The 23,745-nt window shown below is 47.0% G+C and overlaps 1 protein-coding gene across 2 annotated transcripts in view; it reads right to left on the bottom strand.

Moving 5' to 3' along the window:
- The window catches only part of LOC126988928 (homeobox protein ARX-like), a 50,170-nt gene that overhangs the window by 6,404 nt on the left and 20,021 nt on the right, over window positions 1-23,745 (bottom strand). The window contains exons 2-3 of one of the 2 annotated variants that reach the window (XM_050847358.1): window positions 19,310-19,437; window positions 17,654-17,791 (exon numbers count right to left, since the gene is read on the bottom strand). In XM_050847358.1, coding sequence (XP_050703315.1) covers window positions 17,654-17,791; window positions 19,310-19,437 — 266 coding nt within the window. The remainder of the gene's footprint in view (window positions 1-17,653; window positions 17,792-19,309; window positions 19,438-23,745) is intronic. The other variant, XM_050847359.1, reaches the window with a different exon arrangement.

The following is a 23,745-nucleotide window of genomic DNA, read 5'->3' as shown; positions in this document are numbered from 1 at the left end:
GAAGAAAAATCAAGAAGAGACAGACGGCTCAAGGAAGCAAAGAAAGAAGAGAAAAAGAAGAAAAAGAAGAAAAAACAAAACAAACAGCGACTCAAAAAAGGAAAGAAGAAAGTGAAAATAGAAGAAAAAAAAAACATTAAAAAGAAGTTCAGATATACGCCTCGAGGAAGAATAGAAGCAAGAAAAAAAAATATAAAAAAACAGAAAAACAGACAGACATAAAAAGAGGAAAAAGAAGAAGAAAAAGGAAGGAAAGAAGAAAGGAAAGAAAACACAAAAAGATGGATCAAAGGGAAAAAAAAGAAAAGAGGAAAAACAGGAAATCCAAACAAGAAGAAAGATGAACAGACAGAAGGAAAAAAGAAGAAAAAGAGAAGGAAATAGAAACGATAAAAAAAAAATTAAAAAAAATATATATACCCAGCCTCGCCACCGCCACACCGTTTCGCCAGCACACCACCAATACCTCGTGATCCCGTGTAATGGTTTATTGCTCGTTAATCGCCCTGACTGTCTTATATCCTCGCTAACTGCCCCCCGCTGCTTCCACGAGGCTCCTCAACACCGCCGCTTCCTCCACAACTTGGGTCCGCGAGCAGCAAAAGTCCTAATTAGCAGTATCCCTTGGCGACGCGGACCCCGGCCAGGTAGAAGACTAATTAAGGGAGGATGAGACACCTGAGTTGGTCCCTGGTCAGCCTTCTTATGAGAGATTACAGTGAGGGCGGGAGGAGGAGGAGGAGGAGGAGGAGGAGGTTTCAGGTGTGTGTCTGGGGGAAGGTGAATGTGTGTGTTTGTGGGGAGGTGGAGTTTGTGTGAATGTGGAGGGGGGGGGTTGTGTGTGTGTGTGTGTGTGTGTGTGTGTGTAAGGCCTAGTTCCATGTGCACGCCCACTCCCACACACACTCGCTTGCTCCCACGCACGCACGAATAAGAAATGATGAAACTACGATATGTTACTCTCGCTCTGCAATTAAATGTAGATAATAAGTAAAGTTGGGAGCATAGACTAAGTTGCGCTTATCCTCGGTGCTCACTTCCGTCTCATTGGCCCTTGAGCTCGGTACGTTATAACCCACTACCAGTTGGACAGAAAGCTAGACGTGCTGACCACCACACCAAGAGACGCTAAAGAGATAAAGTACACCAGTAATTACAACTCAGCTTACAACCAACTCTGCCAATATGAAAACCACCACCACCATCGACACCACCACCACAGCCACCACCACCACAAACAACAAGAGCAACAGCAACACTACCACCACTACTACACACACACACACACACACACACACACACACACACACACACACACACACACACACATACATTCCCCCCCCCACACACACACATACATACATACCCCCCCCCTCCCCCCTCCACATACACACAAACAGCTCACATCCCGTTTTCATTCCCATCCTAATGTTAAGGCCAACAGACACAAAAGAAAATGGATTCATGTTATAAGGAGGCATGTTTTTCCTATTCAAGACTCGCCCCTCCCCCCCTCCCCCTTCCCCCCTCCCTCCCTCTATCTTTCTCACCTTCCCATACGGCGGTGTGAAGGGGAGGAGAAGGGGGGTGGGGGGCAGGTATGTGGGATAATAGGGATGTTTGGTGATAATGAGAGGGGGTCCTTTTCTATGTGGTACAAGGGGGGAAGGGGAGGGGAGAGAAAAGGAGGGTCAAGGGGGAGAGGAGGGGAGGGGGGAGCAGGTGAGAAGGTAAGAAGATGGTGATGGGATAATGATACAAGAAGATGGAAGGGAGGTGATGAAGTGCTTTTGACTATTATTGTTATTATTATTATTATTATTATTATTATTAGTAGTAGTAGTAGTAGTAGTAGTAGTAGTAGTAGTAGTAACTTAACGTAAGGAGTCTGCAAGAGGCCAGTTGGCAGCTCCTGTAAGTCTAACCCCACCTAAGCTCACTCTCCATAAATCTATCCAACCTCTTCTTGAGTGTATCTATGGTACTGGCACTCACAACTATGTCTGTTAAGTCTGAGTTTATCCTACACGGCTCTTTTACAACCAAAACCCTACTAGCATACCCCCTTATTAAAGCCCTTCATCCATTTTTAAACTTCAATGAAGTCTCCTCGTGACTTTCGTATTTCTAGAGAATGCAGATTTTTAAATGTCTTAAGTCTATGGTAAGTTTCTCATCCCTTGAATCATTTTCGTCCTCCTCTGTACAGACTCTAACATCTTGATATCCATTCTAGAGTAGGGTGACCAGAACTGAACTGCATAATCGAGTTGAGGTCTAACTAGTGCTAAGTAAAGCTTAAAAAGATGTCGTCAGCGCTCCTATTGCTTACCCTCCTTGAGATAAGAACCCAGTACCCTGTTTGCCCGATTCTAGCCTGACTGCATTGTGCCCTAGGACTGAATTCTAGGAGTCCTCCCCACCCTACCCCCCTTCTCTCTCTCTCTCTCTCTCTCTCAACACGGTAATCTGGTCTAGGTATTCAGTCGAGGCGTCGCAGCATAAACTTTTCCTCCGCCTCGCAGCTTCTCTCAGGCCGAAGTGGGACAGGGAGGTCCCGAGGGGGAGGGGGGGCGAGGGATGGCACAAGGGGGACAAAGACACCCTTACACCCCTCCACAGTAAGGGCGGAGGGGGCGTGGCGGCTGCGGGGGGGACGGGGGGATGGAGGGGAAGGGAGGGAGTTCACGGGTTCAGATTCGGACAAAACGCGACATTGAGGTTCAAAGGATGCCGATGGAGGGTGATTCGAGTTAGTTTGAAGGGGGGAGGAGGAAGGGAGAGAGGGGAGAGGTAATAGGGAGGGAGGGAGTGAGTGAGAAGGGAGGCTAGGGGGGGAGGAAAGATGGGTATATAGCTGGTTCAAGATAGTTTGGAGGGGAGAAAGGAAAGGGAAAGAGTATGGAAAGGGAATGGGAGAAAGTAAGGGAGGGAGGGGGAGAGGGGAGAGGAGAGACAGGTAGGGAGGTAAGGGAGGTAAAAGGGGAGGAAAAAGGGAAGGGGGAGAGGGTATATAGCTGGTTCAAGGTAGTTTGCTGGAGGGAAGAGAGGTTATGGGGGTGGGGGGGTGGTGAAGGGAGGAAAGGAGGAAGGCAGGGGCGTGAGGGAAGGAGGAAAGGAGGAGGATGTAGGGGAAACACGCCCTCTTCTGTACCCCTCCCCCCCTCTTCCTCCTCCTCCTCCTCCTTCTCCTCCTCCTCCTCTTCTTCATAAACTCAAAATTATGTCAAAGAAACTCAGCCCAGCGTCACAAAAACGACCTCTCTCACCCCTTTAACTCCCCCTTCACGCCCCCCCGCTCGACCCTCCTCTATGACCCCTTGACCCTGAGGTGAAGGCGAGGGAAGTGAGTGTCCGGCCATTGGTGAGTAAAAATAGAGGCGGTCAAAAGGAACACTTGTTAACCTTATGTCTGAAAATAGAAGAGCTGCTTACCATGTGACTGGGGAAAAAGGAAACACATACAGAAGAGGAAAAGGAGGAGGAGGAAATTTTCGAGGAGTCAAGGAAAGAGAAAAGGAAGGAATAGAAAAGGAGATTAATAGGAAAAGGAAGAAAGATGTGAAGGAGATTTGAAGAGTAAAGGAGAGGAGAGAGAAAGGAATATTAATGGGAGAGGAAGGAAAGGATGAGAGGAAGTTATTTGAAGAGGAAAAAAAAGAGAAAAAGGAGGATCCGAGAAGAAGACTCATAGAAAAAAGGAAGAAAAAGATGAGAGGAAGTTATTTGAAGAGTAAAGAAAAGAGAAAAAGGAGGATCCGAAAAGAAGACTAATAGAAAAAAGGAAGAAAAACATGACAGGAAGTTATTTGAAGAGTAAAGAAAAGAGCAAAAGGAGGATCGAAGAAGAAGACTCATAGAAAAAAGGAAGAAAAAGATGAGAGGAAGTTATTTGAAGAGTAAAGAAAAGAGCAAAAGGAGGATCCGAAAAGAAGACTAATAGAAAAAAGGAAGAAAAAGATGAGAGGAAGTTATTTGAAGAGTAAAGAAAAGAGCAAAAGGAGGATCGAAGAAGAAGACTCATAGAAAAAAGGAAGAAAAAGACGAGAGGAAGTTATTTGAAGAGTAAAGAAAAGAGCAAAAGGAGGATCGAAGAAGACTAATAGAAAAAAGGAAGAAAAAGATGAGAGGAAGTTATTTGAAGAGTAAAGAAAAGAGCAAAAGGAGGATCGAAGAAGAAGACTCATAGAAAAAAGGAAGAAAAAGATAAGAGGAAGGAAATTTGAAGTGTGGAAGAATGAGAGATGCGCGGAAGAGAGAAAATATGATAGTTGGTGATGCTAAGAAAGGGGAAGAGAAACAACAAGGACAAGAAAAAGAAAAGGGCAATAAAGGGAAAGAGAAAGGGAAGGAAAGATAAAGGAAAAAAGAGAAAGAAGGCAGGAAGGAAAGGATAGGAAAGAAATGGAAAGGAAAGGAGATGGGAGTGAATAGAGAACAAGAGAAGAGAGGGGAAGAGAAGAGTAAAGTAAAGAAGTGAAGAAAAATAGGATACGAGAGAAGAGGCAGAAGAAGGGAAGGGAAGGGAAGGGAAGGGAAGTAGTGGAACGGGAAAGGAAAAGAGAGAAAAGGAACGAAAAGAAAATTAAAATAAAGTGAAGGGAAGAGAAAGGGAATAGGAGGAAGAGTAGAGAGGGGAAGGGAAGGGAAGGGAAGTAGTGGAACGGGAAAGGAAAAGAAAGAAAAGGAACTGAAAGCAATTAAAAGAAAGGGAAGGGAAGGGAAAGGAAGGCAAAGGAAGAGTAGAGAAGGGAAGGGTAGGGAAGGGAAGGGAAGCGGTGGAACTGGAAGGGAAAAGAAAGGAAAGCAACGCAATGAAAAGAAACGAAGAGAAAGGGAATAGGAGGGAAAGGAAGAGTATAGAAGGGAAGGGAAGGGAAGGAACGGGAAAGGAAAAGAAAGTAAAGGAACGGGAAAGGAAAAGAAAGTAAAGGAACGGAAAGAGAAAGGGAATATGGGGCAAAGGAAGACTAGAGAAGGGAAAGGAAGGGAAGGTACAGGAGGGAGGGGGGGAGGGAGGGAGCTAACAGATGGCTTCAGGGTGGAGTGAAATGTAATTACACCATTGTGAGCAAACTGAGTTACTGGCGATTAGAAAATGATTGTTACTTGAGTTTCCATTAGCGCCGCAAAACACGGGCGGCCGAGACAGCGGCAGAGACCACGCACAAAGGGACGGCGAACCAGCAACCCCCGCCGACCCTTTCCCCTTGTTTCCCCTTGCCCTTGTCTCTCCTCTCTTCTCTTTCCCATCTTTTCCTTTCATTCTTTACCCCTTTTCTTTATGTTTCCTCTTTTTCTTTTCACCTCCTTCGTTTTCCTTTTCTTTGTCCTGTTTTCGCCTTTTTCATCTTTTCCGCTTTCCTCATTTCCTTTCTCTGTCTCCCCCTTTCCCCTCTTTCCCCCTTGCCTATTTCCCTTTTCTGTTGGTCTTTTCTTCTCACTGTTTTTTGTTTTCTTTCTGTTTCCTCTTTTCCCTATCTTTTTCCCTTCTATTTTCTCCTCTTTTCCCTTCTCTTCCTTCTATATTTCCCTTCTTTTTTTCTGTTTCCTTGTCCTGTTTTTCCCTTTCCCTTTCTCTGTCTCCTTTTCTCCTCTCTTTCCCTTGCCTCTTTTCCCTTTCTCTTCTTTCCTCTCTTTCTCCTCTTTCCCTCTTTCCTCCTCTTTCTTCCTTTCTCTCTTTTTTTCTGTTTTTCCTCCTCTTTCTTTTCCTCTTCCTTTCCTCCTCTTTTCCTTTTCACCTTCCCTTAATCTGTCTCTTCCTCTTTCACCCTTCCATTCCTTTCATCAGATTATAATTGTTATCCCTTCACCTCCTCTAATTTCATCACTTTTCATTATGCCACTCTTTCATCTCCCCTCCTCCTCCTCCTCCTCCTCCTCCTCCTCCTCCTCCTCCTCCTCCTCCTACTCTTACCCTTTCACCTCAGTATGTCACGACAGTTTTTTTTTCCATCATCAACCTCTCTCCTCCTCCTCCTCCTCCTTCTCCTCCTCTCCCTCCTCTTCCTCCTCCTCCTCCTCCTCCTCCTCCTCTTTGTTTGGACACATGACCAGGTGCTGAATATTAGGGAGAGAGAGAGAGAGAGAGAGAGAGAGAGAGAGAGAGAGAGAGAGAGAGAGAGAGAGAGAGAGAGAGAGAGAGAGAGAGAGAGAGAGAGAGAGAGAGAGAGAGAGAGAGAGAGAGAGAGAGAGAACAAAAAGACAAAATGACATACAGACTAAATAAAAGGGGAATTAAGGGAAGTGTAATATTCTTACCTAAATCGACATAAAAAAAAGGAAAGAGAGGAAAGGGAAAAAAAGGGGAGGGAAGAGAAAGAAAAGGGGAAGGAAAGGGAAGGAAGGGAAAGGAAGGGGATTAAGGGGAAGAAAAGGGAGGAAGGGATAGGAGGGCAAAGGGAAGGAAGAGGAGGAGGAAGAAGAGGAGGAAGGGGAAGGAAGGGATTCGTTTGTTATGTGAGAACCTTCACCGGGACACGGAAGACGAGGGGACTGGGCAAGGAGGAGGAGGAGGAGGAGGAGGAGGAGGAGGAGGAGAAGAGGAAGAGGAAGAGGAGGAGGGAGAAGGAGGAGGAGGAGGAGGATGACAATAGGGAAAAGCGTTATGACAATAGCAGAGGACCATGTCAAGGAGGAGGAAGAGGAGGAAGAGGAAGAAGAGGAAGAAGAGGAGACTTTGAGGCAATACTTCGTCCTTCGCTATTCGTGTCGCCGCCATTTGATAACGCCTCTCGTCTCTTTTATCCCCGGAGACATTCATAACGAGTCCTCGAGAGTCTTTATTTCTTCATTCTTCTCCTCCACTTAAGAGAATAATGCGCCCTCTTTGATACGGCCTCGGCTCTTTCATTACCCGGCCATTAGCGCCTCTTTTCACTGTGTTCTTTATTTTCGGTAAAAACCTTTGCAATTAACCACTCCAAGTCGCGGCCCCGAAACAATGCGGCCGAAATGAGATGCGGGACAGATGTGAAGGGATCGTTGGCCCATCACGGTTTCGGCCCCCCATCCCCTCTTCCGTCCCCTTCTTTCTCTTTAAGGTCATATCGCTGCTCCACTCCCCTTCACGCGACTCTCACCCCTTTTGTCCTCACTCCTAAGGTCCAGTGTTCCTCCTCACGTCGTCTTCCTAAAGTTAACTGGTGCAAGATTCTGCCCCTTCTTCCCCTTCTTCTTCCTCCCCTTTTCCTCCGTTCCTTCTTCCCCGCTCCCGTCCTTTCCTTCCCCTTTCCATTTCCGTCTCTCCTCTTCATTTTCTTCTTCCCCGTCCCCCCTTTCCTTCTTCGCCCTTCCTTCCCTTTCCCTCGGTTCTTCTTTCCTCTTCACTGACTTTCCTTCACTTCCTTCCTTCCTTCCTGCTCTCTCTTCACATCATTTCGTATCCTTCATCTTCGCGCTTTCATCTTCACTCCTACCGTCATCATCATCATCATCATCATCATCTCTCACTTCCACAACAAACCTATTTTCCTCCCTCTACTTCTGCCCTTTCTCTTCTTCCAGGCTAAGTACCCCTTTCTTTCCAATTACACTTACCTCTCTCTCCTTCCCTCTCTCTCCCTCCCTTCCGCTCCCTCCCTCCCATTCTCCCTCCCTGGCCGTGCGACACTCCCGATAGCGATCAAGTCGAGGGTCCTTCACTCCCAAACCCTCCACGCGGCACAAAGAGTTGATAAATATAATGATGTCAAATTTAGGGTTCATTATGGCTCTTGTAAGACTCCGCGCTGCTGACTCTGAATGTGGCTTGCTGGCGTCACATCGATTAGCGGTGCTCCTCCTCCTCCTCCTCCTCCTCCTGCTGCTCCTCCTCCTCCTTCCTGCAACCTCCAACCCTCCTCCTCCGTCCCCTCCTCCTCCTCCCGGGCAGAAGAAAATTAGTCTTCGTGGAGGATAATTTTCTTCTCTACTTTATCCAGCGTCGCCTTTCCTGCAACGTCCAACCCCCCTCCTCCTCCTCCTCCTCCTCCTTCTCAAACTCCTCCTTTTCCTGCTCCTTTTCCGCTTCTGTTTCCTTCCTTCAACTCGTCTCCTCCTCCCTCTCCTCTTTTACCCCTTCCTGCAACCTCCAACACTCCTCCTCCTCCTCCTCCTTTCCCTCCTCTTCCTCCTCCTCCCGGGCAGAAGAAAATTAGTCTTCGTGGAGGATAATTTTCTTCTCTACTTTCTCCTCCTCCTGCTCTCGCCGCTCAAGCTCCTCTTCGTCTCTTCCGCTCTCTCTCTCTCTCTCCGCCGCCGCCCCCGTCCCCGCTTTCACCGCCGCCGCCGCTGTGTTTCGTTATTGTGTCATTGTGGCTTCGTGTGACTCGATCCCTTGTTGACTTCCTCTGATAATGGTTCCCCTGAGGCCGTGGGTGGTAATGCCGGAGGAGGAGGGGGAGGAGGAGGGGGAGATGGAGAAGGGGGAGGAGGAGGAGGAGGAGGAGGAATAGGATTATGCGTAATATTTGATTTGCGTTTTGTTTTCGTTCTCTTTTGGCTCATGGCGTCATTTGCTTCGTTTTCTTTGATCAATTTACAGACTTAACTACTATTACTACTACTACTACTACTACTACTACCACCACCACTGCATCCTCTCCGTGAACCAGCGAGCCGGAGTGAGCGGATTAATATGTAGCTTCGTTTTAATTTGTTTACAAGATGCGTCGCGTCGTTTATCGAGGCGTGCAGTCAAACCTGTTATTAGCGGCGACGTGTTGGCCACCTCACAGCCCCCACGACCTCTAACGACCCCCTCACGACCCCCAAACGACCTCCACGATCATTACACGACTCCTGCGACCTATTCATATCCCCCCGTCAGTCCCAGCTCCCCCCAGCTCGACCCCAGCGACCTCTACGACTCGTGTGACTTCTTAGATTCTTCTCAGCTCCTTTCGTACCTCTCACGCGAGTTAGTTTATGCAATCTTGTCTCATTACCTCCTCTTTCAGCGCCTCGGTGCGGTGTGTCTTTCTTTACACTCATTCCCTTCCTTTCCCTTCGTCCTTCTGTACCCTTCGGTCCCAACAGGCAAGAGGAAGGGACACACATGATTAGGAAGACTGGAACAAGGTTAGAAAGGCATTGAAAACCAACCACACACACACGCAAAAGAACAAGAAAGAAGGCGTAAAGAGAAGGCCGTTGCGAAGGTTATCTCCCTGACAGCCTCACCTAAATATCCACTTTTTTTACGTTCCACATACGGCGCCGGTAAGTATTCCTGGTGGGACCTGGTGGTCAGCCTCAGTCCGTTATGGTGCAGGCAAGTGTTTTATAGTAGCACCATCTTGCTTGGCTCATGGTGTCCCTCAGAACTATTTTTTTTTTATCCTCCTTTAGAGAAATTCTTGAGTCCGGGTTGATAGTTGCCTTCAGGACAGCATGTGGGTCGTAGGCCATTCGGCGATGGCTGCAAATTGTCAGCTTGTAGCGGCGGACGAGGCTTGAACCCGGGTCTTCCAGAATGCCACGCCTGCACGCTAAATACACAGCCACCGCCTCCCCATGATTCAGTAACCTCGTATTTTACCTCTTAACGCCTTATCAACTCACCTCAATGCTCTGTCAATCTCTCTTCAACCCCTTCAGTACCTCCTTCCATTCCCTGTACCTGTCCCTCCCCTTCTTACCTTCCTATAACCCCCAGACGCCTCATAGCCCACAAACCCCTTTCTGCCCCTCCCGTATTTCTGTCAATCTCTCTCTTAACCCCTTCAGTACCTTTCCTCCCTTTCCTGCCTTTCAACAACCTCTCAGACGCCTTCCACTAACCCCTTTTCAGCTCTATCAACCCATTTGTCAACCCTTTCCACACACCCCTCACAACCTCAGGGTCTCTTCTGCGTCCCTCTTTCTGCCTCTTCATAACCTCGCCAGTCCCCTCAGCGGCCCGTCTCTTCCCTCCCTGCAACAGCCTGTCAAGTGCCCCGTAGCAGAGAACACACAGCAGGACAGGCAGGGGGGCGGGTAAGCAGGCAGGAGGAGGATAAGACCTGCTGTAGTCTGCCTATAGTATACCTCACAGAACCTTCTCTCTCGGCTTCTATAATTAGGCTGAAAGAAAAGTGGTAGTGCCTGAAGCTGTTCTTAAAAGGCCTCGCAGTAGAACAGACAGAAGCAGACAGACACGGTAGAACAGACATGAGACAGACAGAAACACAAAGGCAAACAGACAGATAAGGCAGAACAGACATGAGACAGACAGAAACACAAAGGCAAACAGACAGATAAGGCAGAACAGACATGAGACAGACAGAAACACCAAGGAAAACAGACAGACAAGAGACAGACAAGGCAGAACAGACATGAGACAGACAGAAACACAAAGGCAAACAGACAGATAAGGCAGAACAGACACGAAACAGACAGAAACACCAAGGAAAACAGACAGGCAGCAGACAGACAAGACAGAACAGACACGAAACAGACACAAACACGAAGGAAAACAGACAGACAACAGACAGGCAAGGCAGAACAGACATGAGACAGACACAAACACGAAGGAAAACAGACAAACAGCAGACAGGCAAGGCAGAACAGACACGAAACAGACAGATAGACAGACAAGACAGACAGGAGGGAAAAATAGACAGACAGACAGAAATGGAGGTTAGTTGGTTTGGTATAGTTTGTTTCTCTCACTCTTTCACCTCCTCCTCCTCCTCCTCCTCCTCTTCCTCCTCCTCCTCCTCCTCCTCCTCCCCCACCCGTGCCCCCTTCGGTATCCCTAACTGGAGTGACAATTACATCACATTGTCCCGGCGTCAATGGCAATAAATAGGGCGCGATTAATCTATAAAGAGCCTGTAATTAATGGGAGTAATTTGCCGACCACCTCTCTCCCTCCCCTATCCTCTCCTCCCTCTCTCCCTCCCCTCGCACGCCTGGGAATCAGAAGCACGGAGGTAATCTTCACCTTAGCGCTCGCTCAGTGATTTTAATTCTTTCCGTGCTTCTCCGCGCCAGAGGGACCAAGCCGCCCAGTAGGGGAGCCACGGGACCCTCGCCTCTAGGTCTAAGGGGCCAGAAGGTCGTTTTTTAGTGCGCGTCCTCGGCGGGTCCCTCTACCCAAGATGGTCCAAGTCTCCTAATATTTTCTTCGATTTCCTCAGCCCCTTCCCCCCGCCGGCAAATTGCAGTGTATCGGAATAGAGCCATTTAGAACTGTTTCCGGCCGGCGTCTGGAGTGTGTGGGGCCGGGAGGAGGGCGAGAGGCGCGAGGAAAGAGGGAGAGGAGCGGGAGGAAAGAGGGAGAGACGCGGGAGGAGAGAGGAGAGAAGAGGACAGAGGAACAGCAACGGGAATATGGTAGAGTGTGACGATGGAAGGGAAAGTGAAGCCAAGAAGCGACACAAGGCTGGATGATGAAGGAAAATAAGCGAGAAGAGACTAAAGAACTTAATTATTACATGAATGACAACAGAGGAGAGGAGGAGGAGGACAGAGGAATAAGGAGGCAAAAAGACGATAGTGCGTGAAGATGGACATGCAGGAAAGAGAATGCGAGACGCGACACGAGGATGGATAATGAAGGAGAGTAAGCGAGAAGGAAGACAAAGGAATAGAAGGGAAAAGGCGAGAGTATGCAAAGATTAAGGGAAAGGAAAACTGAGCCATATGATGCAAGAATGATCGATGGCAAAGGAAAGTAAGGTAGAAGAGTGAGTAAAAATTTAAACTACACACAAAAAGACAGAAAAAAGCAGGAGGGAGAAGACGAGAGTGTGTGTGAAGATTGTGAAGATGAAGGAAAAGGGAAACCGAGACGAACGATGCAAGGAAGGATGAAGGGAAGGAAAAGTGAGCAAGAAGAAGAGAGTAAAATCTGTAACTAAGGTCAGGAAGGACGAGGGAATGCACGGAGAAAGAGAGAGAAAGAGAAAGAGGATCAAGAGGAGAGGAGAGAATGAAGGGAAGATGAAAGAATAAGTAAGAAACGAGCGGAAATGACTGAAAGGGACTTGAAGGAGAGGATTAAAAAGAAAAAGAAGACCAAATAGAGACGCGATATGCCGGACAACGACCAACCCTTTCAAAATCCCTCTCACACTTATGACACACGAATAAAAATACTCCAAAAAGAAACCCAAAAATATATAAAGAAACACTCCCAGAATAGCAATAATTTGACCGTTTACTTACACTCTGGAGCACTGAACCTAACCCCTCCTGCGACTGACAGAAGAGGATCGAAACCCACACACAACACCTTCAAAAGAGATCAAGTAGTGTATTCGTTGCGTGGGAACAGGATTGAGCGAAGGTATGTTGATGATAGGGGAGAGATTAAAGGTATGTGTGCAGGTAATGAAGGGGGGGGGGGAGGAAGGGAAATAAGGGAGAGAGGGACATTTTGAGGGAGAGATAAGTATGGATGAGGAGGGAGGAGGAAAGTGAGGAGGAAGTGAGCATGGAAGTGTAAAGGGGAGAGAAGAAGTGAAGGGAAGAAGAGAGAACATATTGGAAGCGTAAATGAAGGGCGAGGAGGAAGGGAAATAAGGGAGAGAGGGACATTTTGAGGGAGAGAGGAGTGTGGATGAGGAGGGAGGAGGAAACTGAGGAGGAAGAGCGGATGGAAGTGTAAAGGAGAGATAAGAAGTGAAGGGAAGAAGAGAGAACATATTGGAAGCGTAAAAGGAGAGAAAAGAAAGGGAAGGGAAGAAAAGAGAAGTATGATGGACGGTAGATGAGGAAGAGGTAGAGGAGGAGGAAAGAGGAACAGAGAAAAGAGGTAATATATGGAGGAAGAACAAAGGGGGAAGGTAAGGAAAAGAGTGTGAGTGAGTGTGTGAATGGAGGAAAGAAGTGAGGGAGGAGAGATGAGAGATAAAGATGAGTATAGGAGAGAGAAAGGATGAGAGACGGGAGGCTAGGAGTGTGTGTGTGTGTGTGTGTGTGTGTGTGTGTGTGTGTGTGTGTGTGTGCGTGTGCGTGTGCGCCCGGGGACTTCACGGCAAAGCGCCTCGTGATGAAAGGCTACAATTGGGATAATTCACTGCTAATCTGCGTCCAATTCAGAGTCTGCTGTGACACGTGCCTCTCCTCCCCCCATCCCCCACCCCCTCTCACCCCCTTCCTCTTCTGCTGCCTCCTCCTCCTCCTCCTCTTCCTCTTGCTTCCTCACCTCCTCCTGCTGCTCCTGCTCCTGTCTGCTGCTGTCCCTCCTGCTTCTACGAATTCCTGTTTTTTTTTGTTTTGTCTTTTTTCTCCTCCCAGTCAACCTTTTTTCTGCCTTCCCTTCTTCCCTTCCCGCTTTTCCTCCTCCACCTCCTCTCCTTCCTCTGCTGCTTCTCCTGACTCCACTTCTCTTCTGCTTATTCTCCTCTTTCTGATGCTGTTTTCACTTTTTCAATATTTCCCTTCCTGCTTCTCTTCCTCCCTTCTATTCCTGCTCCTCCTTTCGTTCCTCCTCCTACTGTGTCCATTTCTGCTACCCCCCACCCCCATTTTCTGCTGCTTCTGCTGATCTTCCTCTCTTACTCCTGCTACTTTCTCTTCTCCTGCTTCTCTTGTTTACACTACTCCTGTTGATTTTGTGCTACGACCCCCATCTCTCTCTCTCTCTCTCTCTCGCAGGTTTTCGATCAATCAGACGAGGCAACAAACGCTAAGTAAGTCTCTAAACTCTGATTTGTTGAGTAGTTTAGTCAGGGTGACGATGGGGCGAGGTGCATACTAATGTGTGTGTGTGTGTGTGTGTGTGTGTGTGTGTGTGTGTGTGTGTGTGTGTGTGTGTGTGTGAGTGTGTGTGTGTGTGTGCGGGGACGGACGTTATCTCCTCCCTGTATACTCATTCTCACCCTCTGTCACCCTTTTTTCCATTCCTCCCTTCTCCCTTACCCTCCCTCCCTCACCCTTCCCCCTTCCCTTCCTTCCATCCCCCCTATTCACCCTTATTTCCCTCACCTCCCCGCCGCCACTACCCTCCCCAATCTCCCTTCCACTACCTCCCTCACCCTCCCCTCTTCTCTTCCTTCCATTCCCCCTCCCCACATACCCTCATCTCCCTTCCTTTCCCACCGCCACCTCCCTCTCCCTAACCTTCACACTCCCCTCTTCCCTCTCTCCCACTCCCCCATTACCCTCATCTCCCTCCTCACTGCCACCAACCTCCATCTGCCCTTCCCTGTCCCCTCCACCCTCACCAGCATGCAGGGCCAACAAAGGGCGTGCCAGCGGGTGCCAAGGGGCTGCTCGTGACACCTGTCCTGCCCTCGTGACTGTCTTTTGTTCCCGCGCTCTTTTGTTTACCTCCGTTTGCGTTGTTTGCGATCCCTTTGTTTTGATTGGCTCGTGAAATCGCGTCTCGACCAATCACGTGCCTCGAAAGGTCACACGTCATGGCCTCAGCGCGTGTTTGATCGCTTTTGTTAGCCCTATGCGATGCGCTTTTGTTTCCTGTCTCGATATAGAAAGGAATTGATGTGTTTGTGAAACGTCTTTAGTTTAGTAAAAATGATTATGATGAGAATAGTAACAGTAATGATAAAAGAATAGCGATAGTAACGAAAGTAGTAATGCTGATAGTAATGATAAAATGATGATGATAATAATGATGATGGTGATAATAATGATAACAATGGGAATAGTGATCATGATAACTATATGAAGAACAAAAACTAGAAAGAATAATGAAAACAACATAAAAAACAACAGCGACAATAAGATTTTAATAAAACGAAATAATAAAAGATCGACACACACACACACACACACACACACACACACACACACACACACACACACACACACACACACACACACACACACACACACACACACACACACACTCAACCCCCACCACACCCACACACAACCCCCTCCCACACACAATAACCCTCACAAAACACTCAAATAAGGAAAAAAAACTAAATTAGAACGAAATATCTGAATTAAGACAATAGGCAGTGAGAAAATAAGCATATAAGGAGGCGTACGACAATAAGATGAAAAGGTACGAGTGACTGAATCAACGGGAGCACAAAGGGAGGACAAAGAGACAAAAGAACAGTCACGAAGCGGAGACAAAAGGGAAAGGAGGAGGACAAAAGAACAGTCACGAAGAGGAGGCAACGAGTGAAGAGAAGAGGGAGAGAATGACATTAATAAAGAAAAGAGGAGGCAGCGAAAAGAGGATGAGAATAAGAGGCGAGTGAAGAGAAGTGATAGAGAATGATTAAAGATAAGAACAGGAAGAGAAAAGAGAAGAAGTAAGAATAGAGGAGTTAGCATAGACGAGAAAAGGACGAATTATATGAAGAAAAAAACATGAGGAAGAGAAAAGAGAAGAGATAAGAATGGAGGAGTTAGCATAGACGAGAAAAGTATGAACGATATGAAAAAAAATAAAGGAGTAAGAGAAAAGAGAAGAGATAAGAATGGAGGAGTTAGCATAGACGAGAAAAGTATGAAAGATATGAAAAAAATAAGGAAGGAAGAAGAGACGGAATATAAACAAGAAAAGGAGAGAGGAGGGAAAGTAGAGGAGAAAGAAGACGAATTCGAGAAAGAGATAAAAGATAAGCAACTAAAAATACAGGACAAAAGGAGCAGGAAAAGAGAAAGATGAAATATAAACAGGACAGGAGTGTAAAAAAAATTAAAAACGTGTGGAAAGGGAAAAAAAATAAAAGGAGGAGGAGGAAGAGGGTGATAAGAAGGAATTAACTAAACAAGCAGGAATAAGAACAAGGGGAGCAGAAGGAGATAGCAGGAGGAGCAGGAGGAAGAGAAATAGATAAGTGGGAGAGAACATGAGTGGGGAGATAGAACAAAAGTAAGAGGAGGAAGAGAGCGAAGAGAAGGAACCAAATGAGCAGGAATCAGACAAGAGGAGCAGAAAGAGAGCGAGAGAGCAGACGCAAAGAGAGCAGGAGGAGAAGTATTGTTAAGTAGGGCAGAAGGGGCCTAGTAATAGAGGAATTAACAATGCTCTCTGGTCACAATAAGGGCGATGCGAGGCGCGGCTTGAAGTGAACGAGTGTGGGCCACCCTCATGAGTGTGTTGTTGTCTTGTTGTGCCATGGCGGCGGCGCGCGTGTGCACAGTGATGCCCTTAATTGATACGCGATGAAGAGGGTGAAGGGGGTGATGTGTGTGTGTGTGTGTGTGAGAGAGAGAGAGAGAGAGAGAGAGAGAGAGAGAGAGAGAGAGAGAGAGAGAGAGAGAGAGAGAGAGAGAGAGAGAGAGAGAGAGAGAGAGAGAGAGAGAGAGAGAGAGCACGAAAAGAATGAAAGATTAGATCAATAAATGCTTGTTTGCCATCATTAATAGCATGTAATTATCATGCTGCTAATTTCCTTAGTGGTGCAGTGGTTAGCATCCCTAACTTTGAATCTACGGGCATGGGTTCAAATTTCAACCTGCACATCGGCGTGCACCTCACCCAACTGTTCATCCTTCCTTTCGAGCTGGTCTATAAATGGGGACCTCGGGAATAAGGAAGGTAAACTGAGCCTGTGCCGGGTTAAGGGTTCTCTCTCACCACAGGCTCGTAGACCCAACGGGACGAAGATGAACACCGCGGCCACGCGCAGCTGCAGCGCATGCTCCCAGTTTTACATTTTTACCTTAGAATTTCTTTCTCCTGATTTCATAAACACTTTGATCATTATTTTCATTTACGTTAGAGTAAATGATATTATAGACCATTTTGTATGCGTGATTGAAAGAAAAGTTAAGGCGGACAGAGAACCAGGTGGAAAGATGAGATTTTGCCCGAGAAGAGTGGAGTCCGCTACCTACAGACAGAGAAATCTGGAGGACGTTGAGAAAGTCCTGTCCTGCAGTGAGCCAGTAAATACTCTTGCTGCTGATGATGGTGATGATGATGATGGTGGTGGTTATTATTAACATCCAACATTTCTTTAGCTTCCTAATGCAACTAAAAGCGCCATATACTCTCATCACATTCAGTGACAGCCATCATTAGCCACACACACCTTTCATCACTTTATCCATTACAACCTAATCATTAACCTAATCACAAGTTATTCAGGACCAGGTGTTGAATCCATTACTCGTGTTGTGTGTTTGCCAAATGCGATTGTGTGGCTCTCTTAGCATTGTGGGCGGGATTATTTCGTTCGTGGTTTTTAGCGTTACGTTGTGTCGAGCGAGGCACCGCATCCTGTTAGACTCAGTGGTCGCCGATTGTAACACCTGTGCATTGGCGTACCAGGTGAGGGAGGTAATAGTGGTGGTGGTGGTGGTGGTCCATGTCAGTTCATAACATAATATTGAGAGAGAGAGAGAGAGAGAGAGAGAGAGAGAGAGAGAGAGAGAGAGAGAGAGAGAGAGAGAGAGAGAGAGAGAGAGAGAGAGAGAGAGAGAGAGAGAGAGAAAAAAGAAAGACGAAGTAATAAAAAAGATAAGGAAAGAAAGAAAAAAATACTTAATAGATATGTTAAAAGCTAAAACCACCACCGCTCTCTAAACCAAACTCAAAATAAAAACAAAACAATATCTAACACACACATTATTACACATAAAAAAAAAACTCGTACATGAAGAAAAAAAAAAACAACCCCCAGGTGATTCTACTGTCCAAACTAATCACCTTTTGTGGCCTTTGGGAAAACTACGTTATGAGAGCCGAAAGCATTTGAGATCACGGGACTTATTTTCTAAGGTAACGTGACAACAATTAACCTGTGTGGCTCACCTGGACGCGTGCCTCGGACAGGTCAAGCCTCATGGCCAGCTCCTCGCGGGTGAACACATCGGGGTACTGGGTCTTCTCGAAGGCGCGCTCCAGCTGGTGCAGTTGGTAGGTGGTGAAGGTGGTGCGGGAACGACGGACCTGAGGGCGATAAGAACGTGTGAGGGAGCGGGGGAAGCGGAACGACAGCGAAGTAATGTGTGGAGAGGGAGCGTTTAATTGAAGGAGGAAAAAGAACGGAATAATAGGGCAGTAATGTGTGAGGAGGGAACGTTTAAGTAAGCAAGAGGAACGGAGAAGTACGGCAGTAATGAGAAGAAAGAGGAGGTTAAAAGGGGCAAGAGAGACGAAAAAGTAGAGTTAGGGCAGTAATGTATGAAGAGGAGCCGTTTAATTGAACAAGAGGAACGGAAAAATAGGGGAGTATTGAGAAGAAAGTGGAGGTTAAAAATGGGCAAATAGACGAAAAAGTAGTATGGCAATAATGTATAAAGAGGAGCCGTTTAATTGAACAAGAGGAACGGAAAAGTAAGGGGGTAATGTTTGGCGAGGGAACGTTCAAAGGAGCAAGATGAAAAAAAAATTAGGGCAGCAATGTGTGAAGAGGGAACGATTTAAGTGAGCAAGAAGAACGAAAAAGTAGAACAGTATTGTGTGGTGAAGGAACGTAAAGTGAGCAAAAGGAACGGAAAAGTTGTATAGCAATGTGTAAAGAGGGAACGTTTTAAGTGAGCAAGAAGAACGAAAAAGTGGAACAGTATTTTGTGGTGAAGGAACGTTAAGTGTGCAAAGGGAACGGAAAATTTGTGTAGTAACGTGTGAAGAAGGAACGTTCAAAGGAGTAAGAAGAACGAAATTAGAGAAATCCAGTTCCGTCAGAAAATATAAACTGAAAGAAATATTGCATTCAAGGACAACAAGCAGTGAAATAAAAGTAACTAAAATGTCCTTCTGTATCATGATGAGAAGCAGTGGTGATCATCCTCGCCATTGTTAAATTTAAACTTAATGCATCAAAAGTGCTGGCGAGGACAAAGTCTATATCATTGACAGGGTCACGCTCAGTGGTCTGTTGGCGGCACTGTGGCTCCACTAACACTTCATCCGTTCGTACCTGGACTCATCCACCGGTGGACTTTAGTGGCAAGTAGAAGACTCTTGCTATATAAAACATCATTCAAATAAATAAAAAAATAATCTGAATTTTTTTCCATTCAAGTAACTAAAAACATCACTATTTTGATCATTTTTCGGCTCCTGCATCCAAGACTTAGATTTTTATTTTCAATGAGAACCAGTCAATTATCTTTAAAAATTAATACGAGTCTTAAAGCTTCAGTCGTTTAGAGGATCGTCCAGCTGAGTAGAACCTGAGGCAACACACATCAGACTTATATTTGACCACAAAAATATTTACGATATGTTTAATGTAATGTATCACAGTCTATTTAAACCATTTTCGAAATAAAAGGTTTAAAACTATGATATATTCCTTTAAAGATATCTGAACTACTTTTGTTTTGAAAAATATGAATGCTCTGTGCTGTCTGATTCCTCAAAAAAAAAAATGCCCTCTTCGTGTCGTGCCGCCGGAGGAGCCACCGCCACTCACAGACCACTGAGCGCCGCCCCAACAAACGGGTCGTGGGTCGTTCTTACAGGCCTCACCTTGCGGGGCTTCTCGGGGTCGAAGGGGTCCGAGTGCTGGTCGTGGCACTCAGGGGACGTGACCATCTCCCCCTCGGTCTTGGGGGACACCTCGGGGCTGCCCACGCTCGTCGCTGACTCTGGAAGGAAGAAAGGAACACATGAAAGAACAGGTGTTTAGAAGTGTTAGTTAGGACAGTTGTTTGGAGTTGATGTTAGTTAATGTTAGTAAAGGTTGGTTAGCTGTCGGAGATAATAGTGCATTAGTAAGCTTGGACAGTTGTTTTGAGTCTCTGCAGTGGAAGAACGATAGGAACACGTGAGAAGGCAGTTCTATGGAGTCAGTGTTCGATAATGTTTGTTAATTTAGTTGCTGGAGTTAGTGTGTTTGTTAGTTATATAGATCAGTTATTTGAAGTTAATGTTTGTTAATTTAGGGTAGGCGGTGGCTGAGTGGTAGCGTGCTGGGCCCACATTCACTGCGTGATGGACGACGTGAGTTCGAATCCCCACGCTACCACCTCGGATTTTTCAGTCACCGCCGAGTGGCTTAAAACTACCCACATGCTGTCCTGAAGACCACCCATCAACCCGGACTCTAGAGGATACCGTCCAAGTTAATTAAGAACGAGTTCCGGGGGGCAGCATGAGCCAAGAGAAGATGGCGCCACTATAAACACTTGTCTGCGCCATGACAGGCTGGGGCCGACTATACCATCCAGGCCCCTCAAGCAAGCCTACTGGCGCTATAGGCGTAGACGTAAAAAAAATAGTTCTTATCCCATCTTATCAATCACCAAAATGAACTGGGACAAAATAATTTCTTCGATACATCATAATTCTCTCCTAGTCTTCCTTTCTTTGGTTCTTGTTTTCTTTTTTTACTCCATCTTATTATCACCAAAATCTCGTAAATCAAGTGAACAGGAAACAATTTTTTTTTTTTTTTTTTTTTTTTTTTTTACAGCAAAGGAGACGTCAATATTATCATTCTTACTTGTCATCGGTCCTTGTTTTCGTTCCTTCTTCTATCTTATCATTCACCAAATTCTCATAATAAAGTGAATAAGGTCTCTTCTATACATCATACTTCTTTATCAGTCTTCTTTTCGTTTCTTACTCCATCTTATCGTCCCCCCAAATCGTCTCTTCCACCATCATTCTCCTTTATTAGTCTTTATTCCCTGTTTTCGTTTCTCCTTCCATCTCGTCATCACCAAAATCTCGTAATGAAGTGAACAAGGGCGCGTCGCTGTAATCCCTGGCCGAGGAGCGGATCACAACACACGATGGCAGCGCCCAGTCACGCGGACGAGGGTGAGCCGAGTTCGGTGTTCCATTGTTCTTCAGGGAGTGGCGGGAAGGGGAGTGGAGCGCTGCGGGAAGGGAGAGCTGTGGGCGGAGAGGGCAGCGGGAGAGAGAGATAGAGACGCTGTGGGCTGTGACTGGAAGGAGAGCTGTGGGCGGTGAGGGCAGCTGAAAGAGAGAGAGATAGAGGTGCTGTGGACTATGAAGGGAAGGAGAGCTGTGGGTGGAGGGAGCAGAAGGAGAGAGAGAAAGGTAACGCTATAGGGCAGCAAAGGGAGAGAGAAACAGAGACACAGAGAGAGCGGAAGAAAGAAGGGGAGAGTTATAGAATGATGAAGGGAGATGGAGGGAGAAACATTGACACAAACCGAAACACAGAGAGAGGAGGAAAAGGGGGAGAGTTATACGAGGATGAAGGGAGATGGAGGAGTATATCTACGGTGAAGGGGAGGAGGGGGACACATAGGGCAGGTGTGTATTGTAGCAAGGCGTGGGACCCCCTAAAGAGGCAGATGTGTCCGTGCAGGCATCGTACACGCGGGGCCAAGGGGGGGGAGAGAGAGAGAGAAGGGCAGGTGTGGCGTAGCGTTGCCAAACTATCGTACTCATTGCATTGCATTTTCGTAGTTTCTGACCAATAACGAATGCAAAAACAAACAAACAAACATCAATAAATAGGAGTTTTAACGCTAACTTCAATTTTCTATCGTTATTTGTGTAAGTACGAGAGTTTGAGGCTTAAAAGGAATAAAGACGAAGTGGTGAATACGATAATCTGGCAACGCTGGTGTGGCGGCGGAGTCTCCAGATGAAGATGCAAGGCGAGGCGAGGCGAATCCACATCACGGGCGGGAGATAACGATGATCCTCCTCAGCGTAAGAATACACCGAAATACCACGCGATTTCAGGGTCCGCCAGCTGGGAGGTAGGTGGCGAGGCAGTTCAGGGTCGTGGAGGGCAGGGGGCGTCAGGGGCACGGGAGGCAGGGCAGCGCAGTGGGCGAGCAGTTACACCTCAGCCTCGGGAATCCTCCATTTGGCGCCCAGCGTAGCGTGAGTTGATGTCGTGTGACGCTAAGCCCGGCGGAGGTGTTGGCAGGGTGAGCACCGCCGCATACCCACACCGACGCGGCCATGCCCAGACCCTCCCCGCGGCCAGGCCATACCCGCGGCCAGCCCATGTGACACCCAGGTCATACCCACGCCAATGACATACCCAAAACCATACTGACGCGGCCATACGCAAACCCTCCCCGTTGCCTGGCCATACCCACTGTCATACCCACACCAATGGCACACCCAAAGCCACACCCACAGCCTTGGCCACACCTAAAGACAAGACAGCCATACCTACATCGAGGCCACATCCCCCCCTTATATGACCATACCCAAGAAGACAACCATGCCGTGACCACATCCTGACAGGCGAGATACTTTTCCACAGCAAGGCAGTCATACCCTCACTCACTCCGGCAGCCATACCCAGGGCAGAGCAGTCACCTATACCCGGCAAAGCCTTAGTTATGTGTCCATTCTATGAGGGTGAACTTTTATCTCTATTTAATCTCTGGCTCTGTTTCAACCATATATGTCGCTAGTAATAGTCTTGTAGTTCCTTTTGTTTTTCTTTGTTCTTCTCCTCCTCTTCCTCCTCCTCTTCCCACTCCTACAACGTCTCCTATTCATTTGACCCTCCACCCCGTGTCTCCCTTGTTTTTCATCGTTTGCATATCTTCCTCTGCAGCAATAGCCGGTCCACACACTCACCCACTCACTGCGTCACCCACTGCGTCACCCACTTAGTCTGCCCATTTCGTCGCCTGCCCCGTCGTGCCGCCACCCTGAGCGATGCACGAGGCGGCAAAACCAACAAGACCAAGAGGAGAGGGACGCGGGAAGGCCCAGACACAGACACGGCTTTTGGTTTTTCGGTCGTTCGATAATCCGGCGCGACAAAGCAGCGTTGAAGAGCGATTTGTTTATGTGAGCAGAACGCGCGTCGAGGCAAAGAACGAAGGAAGAAAGTGCTATACATCGTGGAGGGAAGCGAAGGGCAGAAAGAATAGGCGTCAAGGTGCAGCGTGTTCTCTTTTCTCCCTTTTTCCACGTGTCTCAGCGTCTCCGTAAGTGTATAGAGCTGTTAATGTCTCCTGATGGGGTTGGGCTTGGCTGGGTGGCTTTGGGTTAGGTTCGTTAGTCTCGGTGGTGTTTTGGGTGCTAGGGTGAGGGGTGGTAAGGGTGAGTTTTGGATGGGGAGGGTGGGAGAGAAGGGAGGAGGAGGGTAGGGATGTGAGGGGAGGAGGGTGATGGGTAGGGTGCTTAATGGAGGTGTGTGTGTGTGCGTGTGTGTGTGTGTGTGTGTTTGGAGATGTATGTATGTGGGGGGGTTTTCTCGTTTTTTTTTTCTCTCTCAATGATACTTCGAAACCGAGAACGAAGAGAACTCAAATAACGTTCGATTCAGACTACGAGACCGTTTATCCAAAGACACGAGACCATGAAGAACTAAGAGAGAGGACGGGGACGAGGACGAGGACGACTTTATCAATCTACATTATCTATTTTATATATCTGTCTATCTATCTACACATACTTACAGGAACAAGACAAAATTACATACAAGGACGATTTTGACTTTGGGGACGAAAAAACAAAACTCAAATCACCAAATAAAGTCCAAAATTACAACTCGGGAAATGAAATTATGTAAGGCAAGTTTTTATTTTTATTTTTTTGTTAGGAATTTTTCGCTTTTTGGAGTTAATGTGGGTACGAGGACCGTAAACACCTGTACGTACGAACACACACACACACACACACACACACACACACACACACACACACACACACACACACACACACACACACACTCAATGGGTTTAGTCAGGTGTACAAGACTCGGATATGACCAATTGGGGTTAGAAAGTAGAGGTTGAGAGTGGCTGAAAGAGTACCTCCTCCTCCTCCTCCTCCTCCTCCTCCTCCTCCTTCTTCTCCTCTTCGTCCTCTTCCTCTTCTTATTCATCCTTGCCTTCCTCCCTTCCTCCATCAGAGTCCTTTTCTAACTCAATCTCAATCCTACGGCGTCTTCTGTAGCATCTGAATCCACTACTTTGATCCACATGAACTCGAGTCCTTTT

The sequence above is a fragment of the Eriocheir sinensis genome, unplaced genomic scaffold (genome assembly GCF_024679095.1).
Source record: "Eriocheir sinensis breed Jianghai 21 unplaced genomic scaffold, ASM2467909v1 Scaffold1008, whole genome shotgun sequence".
Taxonomy (NCBI): Eukaryota; Metazoa; Arthropoda; class Malacostraca; order Decapoda; family Varunidae; genus Eriocheir; species Eriocheir sinensis.
The sequence above is the reverse complement of the archived record's forward strand: the minus strand, read 5'-3'. Positions and strand labels throughout refer to the sequence as shown.